Source organism: Urtica dioica, chromosome 10 (genome assembly GCF_054948205.1).
Source record: "Urtica dioica subsp. dioica isolate 48M chromosome 10, U.dioica_male_clone48M_v1_H2, whole genome shotgun sequence".
NCBI classification, from domain to species: Eukaryota; Viridiplantae; Streptophyta; class Magnoliopsida; order Rosales; family Urticaceae; genus Urtica; species Urtica dioica.
Window position 1 is genome coordinate 3,714,409 of NC_142765.1, and position 9,342 is coordinate 3,723,750.

At 30.0% G+C, this 9,342-nt stretch overlaps 1 protein-coding gene across 1 annotated transcript; it reads right to left on the reverse strand.

The window, feature by feature from the left end:
* Nucleotides 1–2,487: 2,487 nt before the first annotated feature.
* Nucleotides 2,488–8,046, reverse strand: LOC149383113 (LOB domain-containing protein 4-like). The gene is made up of 2 exons (XM_089628815.1): nt 7,502–8,046; nt 2,488–3,211 (listed from the first exon to the last, which is right to left on the reverse strand). Exons 1-2 carry the CDS (start codon nt 7,679–7,681, stop codon nt 2,810–2,812), a joined length of 582 nt encoding a protein of 193 aa, XP_089484941.1. The 5' UTR covers nt 7,682–8,046; the 3' UTR covers nt 2,488–2,809.
* Nucleotides 8,047–9,342: the final 1,296 nt, after the last annotated feature.

Sequence of the window (9,342 nt, forward strand, 5' to 3'; positions counted from 1 at the left end):
TCATTTTACCTATAGATTGAACATTTCAAAATTTAGTAGTTTTCGGATTTTATTTTATAATTTAACGATCCTACCGAAATTTCGGCAGAACCTCCCCTGTAAACTTAACAACCCGGTATCGAGCCTTTAACTTTAAAACCTGCATAGAAACATCCTAAAACTAACAATAAATCCAACCTCAGTGGTTCGATTATTAAAATTCATAATCCATCACATTTTTAATCATTTCTAACAACAATTAAATACAATTCCATTTAATTTACATAAACTAACTAATTGTTTTGACATGTTTTTACATAATTTAACCAAATATAAATATTTATAACTAATATTAAAATTTATAACTAATTTAAATATTTGTGTAAACAAAACTAATTTAAATATTTATAAAATTTATAACAAATATATAATTCTAAAAATATAAATTATGTAAATATAACTAATTAAAATAAATTTATAACTAATATATAACTAAAGTTCTATATATATAAATAACTAATATATATAACTAATATATTAATTAATCCTATAACTAACTAATATTTATATATATATATATATATATATAAAGTTTAAAAAAAAAACTTACCGATCACGTATGGGGAGGGAGAGCGCGCGGCCAGAGAAGGGGAAGCGGCCAAGGAAGGCGTCGACGGGGAAGTGGCTGCGGCGTCGGCGGCGGAGCGGCGGAGTAGTGGCGGAGCGCGGCGGAGGAGCTGCAATGGGAGAGAGAGAGGCCGGTAAGGAGAGAGATGTGAGGAGAGAGAGAGAAGTGAGGAGAGAGAGAGAGAGAGAGAGAGAGAGTTACCGGGTACGACGAGGTCGGCGTCGGCGGCACACGGCGGAGGAGGGCACGGCGACGGCGGGAGAGAGAAAAAGAGAGAGAATCGATTTAGGTTAAAGAAGGAGAAATGGGGAAGCTGGGTCGCGATCTGGTATTTAAAGACATTTACCGACGATTTTTTCGTCGCTAAATGATTTTCTTTCGTCGCTAAAAGAACTTAAATCGCCAGACATTTAGCGACGATTTGTTCGTCGCTATTAGTAAATTTCACATATTTAGCGACGATTTTATCGTCGCTAAATCATTTCGTTTTAATTTAATGGGAGGGATTTTTCCCTCTTTAAAATTCGTCGAAATTCGAAAACATTTAGCGACGATTATTTCGTCGCTAATTGTATAGCGACGATAAAAAACTATTTAGCGACGATAATATCGTCGCTAAATGTTTTCGTTTTAATTAAATTGGAGGGACTTTTCCCTCTTTAGAAGTCGAAATTAATTCTACATTATTAGCGACGATATTATCGTCGCTAAATGAATTCACAAATAATTAGCGACGATTTTATCGTCGCTAATTATATTCCCGCGAGCTTAGCGACGACAAAAAATAATTAGCGACGATAAATTCGTCGCTAATTATCTTTGCCGCCAGACTTTAATATTTTTCGCCCCAAAAAATTAGCGACGATAATATCGTCGCTAAAAGGGTGATTAGCGACGATTTATTAGCGATGATTAAGTCGTCGCTAATAGTTTCGTCATTAAATGTGGTATTTCTTGTAGTGATTTTGTCGGTAAATATATTTAGGCACGGACATTTAGCAACGATAATAATCATCGCTAAAATCGTCGCTAAATATATTTAGCTACGATTAATGGGTTATTACCGACGAAAAAAATCATCAGTAATGGTTCTATTTGTTGTAGTGAATTATATATATATATATACACATATGTGTGTGTGTGTGGTTGCAATGTTCCTATCATGGGTGCTTCAATCTGTATGAACTTTTGTGATGAAAATGGGAAATGATCATAATATTTATATGTACACACATACACAAATATATATTAGCTTTTGCCTTAATCACTTCGATATAAAGTTTGTGTAGTCATTCATGCATGTTAGTGATATTAAACATATTAGAACGTGTGGCTGTAGCTTCAGCTTTGGGTGGGATATTATATGATTAATACCCACATATAAATATATGATCCTCCTCAAGGCCACATATGTCATATAACTAACCCAACACCACATGGGCATTATTAGCTGATAATTAACTTAATAATTGACTTAATTAAGCAATCGACCAAGTGGTATAGCTAATTATGATTTATGCACTGTGTATACTTACTTTTTTCTTGAACGTCCATTATTCAAATCTTCGATGGGCCAGCCAAAATGATTTTATCTCAAATGTACTTTTGTGGTATTTATTTAATATTATTCGTAAAGATAATCCAGGATAAATATCACAAAATTTTTGTATAATATAATCTTTTACTATTTTTTTTTAATAAAATGGTATTATATAGTTACGGTTTTCCTCTGTCACAGAGCTTTTTAATAAAATTTCCGGGGACGGCCCATGTTAAAAAAAACACTTTTGTGGTATTTGGTCAAGATTTCAACCGTAGCATAAAAGAACTTTAGAATTCTAATAACTAACACTACCACTCTAATAACTAACACTACCAAATATGGAAACGTCAACCTTATCATTATCTATCAATATGTTCGAATATTTACAATCCTAAATATACATATATAGGGTTAATCATCATCCCCATCATGATCATGCGCTCACACGCATATACTGTATGTAAAGAAGAGTACATAATATAACATAACGTTACAAAAAAGGGGCAATAAAAAAAAAAGAGGAGGAAGCAAAAAAAAAAAGAAAAAAAAAGCAAAGCACAACATGGTTTATAATTATAATTGTTTAATTACTAAACAAGAACAAAGGTAAAAAGTGAGTATATTTTAATTATTAATGGAAATACTGTATACATAGCTAATCAACATGACCATAAAGACTCTCCCATGTTGGAGTGATGATTATGATTATGATGATGGCGATTTTCCACCACCACGTCCATAAAAAAAGACTTGGATTGTTGTGGATTGGTAGTAGTAGCAGAAATAGTATTGTTAGAACTATTATTATTAGTATTAGTATTATAATTATTATTATTATTATTATTATTATTGTAGGTGTGATTGGGTGTAGAAGGGCATTGGAAGAGCTTCATTTGGACAACCTCGGCTTGAGCCTTGGCCAACTGAGCTTGAAGTGCGTCGATTTGTTGTTGGAGTGATGATATCGCTCCAACGCAACCGTACACCGGATCTCTAACCCGAGCATTCGCTTCGTACACCATTGAACTTACTGCATCGCTTCGTTGGTGCTCGGGTAGTTCCTGTATATATATATATACACACATATAAGTACACATATATGCATGTTACATATCTACATGAACGTAATTTAAACCCTAGACACTTACATAATTGATATTTCAATTATTTATTTATTGTAATTTTGAAATATCAGCCATATCTGAATGATTTTTTTTTATTTATTTATCAAGTGATCATCATTTATCGATCTTATACATGTTTCTAGTATTTATAACATATTTAAATTTTCTTGTAACTAATTTATAGTATTACTCATTGTATATGCATAATTGAGGATACGATCCCATCAAAAGTCGACAGAAATGTTGAATAAAAATATAGACAAGATTTTGGATTCCCCATTAAGTGTTTATACTCGAATCAAGAACAAGATTGGAACATGTATATTGTTCGGTCAAAAAAGCATTCAATTGGTCTTTTCTTAACGTAAATTTATTTGTTTAGAGCTTTGATGGCCTACAAAGATAAAGAAATCTAGAAAATGTGTAATGCGTATTACCGACTAGTCCTGAGTAATTAACTAGTAAAGTGTCGGAATGAGACAAATTAAGACGTGTGAGTGGCAATTAGAAGTTAAATTTAATTAAAATTCATTAAAAAAAAATAGACGTATCAAACAAAAGGTGAATTGGTGGAAGATCATATTTTGAATGGATTTGACACATATTACCTTTATTCATCATTATATACATTAACGACCGAAAAATGAAGGTTTAACCAATCGCGGTTAGAGAGATAAAATAATATATACATATATATCTCAATTATTGGACACTAACGATATTTTTACATTCTTTGACGTCACGACTGCGTCAATTGTTTCGTAATCGCTTTCAATTCTAATGTAAGCATACATAAATTATTTTCAGTATAAAACTATTTACTCTCAAAATCTCTATTGGACCTACTTTCTATCATGTTTCTTCAAACTGTCAGCTTCAATGTAACCCACAATCGTAAAGCAAAAATGGGAAGGATCGAAAATAATGTATCGATATATAGTAATTATTTTAAACTTTGAAAATGTACGTAAACACGTTGGAGCTTTCTTCGTGATTTGACTAAAAAAATTAAATTAGTCTTATAGCATAGTCAGATTGTAATCGTGTCATTCACTATATTTAAGAGAACCAGCGTCAAAATATAAAATCTAGGGGCTAAATGTTAACACAAGTTTTATTACGGTAAAAGCAAAATATTTTTTAAGAGAGATAAAAAAAACTTAAAATCAGTTAAAAACATTATTTATTCTAAAATTATAGTATATTTCTTAATTATAAAGGTCTTTATAAGATTAATTTTAAAATTTATTGGATAAATTAAAAATAAAGACTACTAAATAGATTCAAAGGGCTAAATTTTGATTTTATTCTATAAATAAAGACAAATAAAAATGGTTTATTTAAAATAAAATAAAAATATTAAGGGCTATAAATAAAGACAAATAAATAGGGTTTATTTAAAATAAAATAAAAATATTAGGAGGCCAAGGCTCCTCTTGCTTCAATGTACGTCCGCCACTGGCGTCGAGGGTTGTGAATTACACATATGATATATTTCTCATTAAATTATCTAATTTTCTTTTTTGCTCTCTTAAAATAGATGATCAATACTTTTTTTCTCTCTTTTAAAATAGATCCTTACTTATTTAAAAAAAAAAAAAAAACTCTTGTCGAAGTGGTTAATAGCCCTATTCTATTTCTGCTTACAACTTACAAGATAGTTATTCACGAAAATACGCAACACTTCATAAATAATGTTTGCTGCCAAAAACAAGTTTGGTTATTTAATGATCATAGAGTTATAAGATACGTAAAAAAGAAAAATTATTTACATGTAAGCTAATATACTTTCTTAGAGGGATAATATAAGCGTGGATGATCGCACCTCGTTAAGTATTTGAATGAAAAATAGGAAATATTGTGTAAAGAATAAGCTAATTAAGTAAAGTACGGTTCACATTTATTTAAGTAAAACTGTAAAAGTGACGCATATTTAGAAACAAATAAATTGTAAAACAAAACAAAAAACCCTAGTGGTCGTAGTTAAAGTCTTATATTATTATATATAATTTTTTTTTTTGGAAAGCAGATTTGCTGCAGTGGGGATTGAACCAACGACCTCCACACATGAGGTGGTGTGGAATTAACATTAGACTATCCTAGGTACCACTTATATATAAATATTATAAAGTAGAATTTGTTACAATTAGTCATTTCAGCGATTTCTTTTACAAAAAATTGATTGCTTGAAACTAGTCAATCCTCTAACATTTTTTAACATTCTAATCAAAGTTTCATTAATCAAGAAAATAGTCGACTAGGCCGAAATAAATTAATTAACTGAATTAATTAATTTAGTTAATTTAATTTACTTCGGATTGGTGAGCTATTTTTTTTAATAAAATGAAATTTTATCTATTTTTAAAAGGAGGAGACTATTGAGTTATTGGTTTAATTGTCCCACAGTAACTCATTAGCTCGCAATAAATTAAATTAATAAAATAATTAGTTAAATTAACTTTGTAGTTAATTTAATGTACTGCGGATTTGTGACATATTTTTTTTTTAATAAAATGAAACTTATATTTTTTTTTTAAATGAAGATGAGTTTTTGGATTGTTGACCTAACTATCCTATTATAAATACTGCAAATTGATAAAGTTTTGAAAAGCCACTAAGACCCATATCATTATTGTCTTGTCTATACACGAAGAAGCTTCAAGAACTACAAATGCTGATTATGATCCATGAATATTTATTATATTGTAGTATTCCAGTATACGTATATATGATTCACCAGTGAAAAGGAAAAAAAAAAATAAGTGACAATTCTAATTCTCACCTTTTGTGTCGGTCTGTTCAACGGTAATCAACCACTAAAACGGATGTAAGTTAAAGTTAAAAAGGAATTAGCTAAGAATATAAGCACAGTTTCACCTTTTCTTTACATGAAAAGAAGATTTTAAATAAAACAATATTCAGGGTTTTGTCAGTCTAAAAACACTTAAGAAATATACAAGTTGCCAGGAAAAAAAGCAACCAGCAAAAAACATAGGATTCTATCACAAATAGAACTAAAGAGGAGTAACAAAAATCTAAAACCTAAGAAAACACACACACAAAAAAAAAAAAAAAAAAAAAAAAAAAAAAAAAAAAAAAAAAAACACAAAGATTTGTTCTGCAGTTTATCATGTAAGTATACTAATTAAGTAGACCGTAATTCTGATTTCTGGCGATTTTTTCATTTATTATTTAATTATTATTAATTGATAGTATATGGGTGCTATAAGAAGAGAATAAGAGATGGGTTTTGAGGTGATAAATATAAGAAAAAGAAAAGAGAGAGAGAGAGAGAGAGAGAGAGAGAGATTTATTTTCTGGATACGATTTTTACTTGTACGTTTTCTATGACCAATAATGATACAATGAAAAGCAAGGTTTAGAGCTTTCTAACCTTGGATAGAAACTTAATGTATGGTTACTGGTTAGGTTATTAATTTACTGACTTTTTAACTTCACTCATATATCTGGCTAGAAACTTTATATGTTTAGAAGTATAGATAATAAAGGGGTGTTATAAGGGGAAAGAGAAGACAAACCCAATGAGGAGATGAGTTTGAGTTGGGTGAAATCCAAAATGATAAAGAAATAATGGGTAAAAGAGAAATATAATGATTTTAAAAGTAGAAAAAAAAAACGGATATAATACCTTCTTTGACGTGAACAATTAATTGGATTAATAATTCTAAATGTTTGGATCCAAAATAAGGAAAACAACAAAGTGTTTTTTAAACAGATATGATATCTTCATTGACGTCTCTGTATGGCAGATATGCACGACAAGATAATATGATCTACGATTTAAACCAAAGCATCTCTCTCTATCTCTCTCTCTCTCAAAAAAAAAAAAAATAGGACACCAGTCTGATATAAAACTATAATTCCAACAAGCAAGCTCTTAACTATCTACAATTTATTAATAGTTGACGTGTCTCAGGAGAAAAAAAAAAGTTCTACACTGTGTAGGGTTTCTATGTCAACCTCGATTCGAAAAGATCATGGTTTCGTCACTTTTATTTGCGTAATTCAATTATTTTTCATAAAGTATATAGTAACTAACAGAAGGGTTATCTTTATATTAATATATCAGTTTATAATTGTGTGGAATTTAAATTTCATTCAATCATAAAAGTCGCGACCTCGATGGATGGTGACACAACAAGGGGTTACTATTAATATTATGTCATACATATGTATATAAAAAGAGGGGTATAAAAGTAAAAGAACCTGCAACATCTTGTTGACATTGCTAGCTCCGAAGACTTTGTGGACGCTGGCGAACTTGTGAGGCTCGTCGGCCGGAAAATACGGCGCAAAGACACAGTCGTGAGCACATCGCCGCCTCAGAAGTTTGCACGCCGCGCACGGCGATATCGCTCCTTGCTTTCTTCCACCGCTCTCCTTCATTCTCTCTCCAACCAATATATATATATATATGTATGTATATATATGATATGTACGTACTTTGTTGTCCCTATATATAGTATGTGAGCTGGATTGCAATTAGAGTGTACTTTTTTTAAGAAGCAAATTTTATGTGTGACACTCCGTTTGTTAATTGATTGGTGAAAAGAAATATCTGTAAAGGTTATATAGGCTTGGGGATGAGTATGATCACGAGCGTTGTTTGAGCCTTTGATGATATGAAATGGAGAGACTAGCTAGAAGAAGGGAAAGATGAAGAAGCTAAAGTATAATATGACAGGAAAATAGAAGAAAGATTGAGAAGATAATAATTATTTTTGTTGATGAGAATTGAAGTTTTAAAAATGTGAGAGAAAAAGAGAGAGAGTGTGGTGCGACATTATATAAAGGAGGGAAGAGTAAATCTTAAGCTGGGTCCCACCAAAGAAGAGCCCCTAGATTTTGCTAGAGAATCATTTGTTTTTTTATAAGACTTTTGGTCCCACTACTACAAACTTTAATATTTAGTTTTTAAACATTTTTATTTTCCCTATATGTATATATTAGCATGCAAAAACATGTAGTATAATATTGTATATATAATTTCTAAATATGTATTATTTATACGTGTTTATGAGTAAGATGATGCAAAAGTCAAAGTGTAATTATCTTCCAATCTTAGCAATTCACCAAGACTAAAAAGTACATCTAAGTTTAATTTTATGATACTTCAATTTTGTAGAAATTTTTAAGTGATCATGAACAAAAACTACAACAAATAAAAAGGAAAAATTTGAACAGATAACCGAATAGGCATACCTGGTCTTACCGTTGCGTGAAAACACCTATTCCTATTTGATTAAATACATGGATAACTCATGGGATTATTGCCTATCTTTAATAATTAGAGAAAATAATACATATATACCTTTTGTTTTAGTGAAATAACACATATAACGAAATTATACATTAAAATAGAGAATAGTGCCACAAATCTTCATTTTATTGACTTTCATTGATGTTGACTATAATATTTATTGGTAAACACCAATTATCTTTATTCATTCACGCCATATATGTAATTTATTAAAACGAAAAAACAAACAACAGTCTCTGAATCGTAGAGAACACAAAAAGAGGCAATGAGTAAAAATCGACATTTGATAGTAATCAAAATTACAGATTCGAACAGAGAATCCAAGAAACAGAGTTGCAATTTGAACACAGAATGAAGTGATGTTTGGTGAAATATGAATTTTATTATTTAATTTTGATTTAAGGCTATTTTTTAATTCAAAATTGAGAATTTGGAAGTTAGGATACTGGTTTGGATATGATTCGGTTTTTCTTATATTATTAGAGTTAACATCAATGAAATTGAGATTTGAACACTGTTATTCAATTTAAGGTATAATTTCGTCATTTTAGTGAAACAAATTGTATAAACTCGATATTTTTTAAAATCAAAAGTTAAACTCGACATTTCAGTATATGTGTTGTTTTCCCATGATAATATATATACATAGAAAAAATATTTACTCTATAATTATACAATGTAAAATGTCTATATTCTATCAATTAAAAATTGACACCAATTAGATTTCTTTAATACAGTAAAATTCATTTAATATATTCATGCGCGCGCGTGTGTGAAGGGTAAAGAT

Bases quoted from the DNA above. Each gene is read 5' to 3' on its own strand.
- LOC149383113 (XM_089628815.1), bottom strand. From the start codon at position 7,681: ATGAAGGAGAGCGGTGGAAGAAAGCAAGGAGCGATATCGCCGTGCGCG. The intron at 3,212-7,501 runs GTTCTTTTACTT...ATATATATACAG, and splicing joins ATGTCAACAAGATGTTGCAG to GAACTACCCGAGCACCAACG.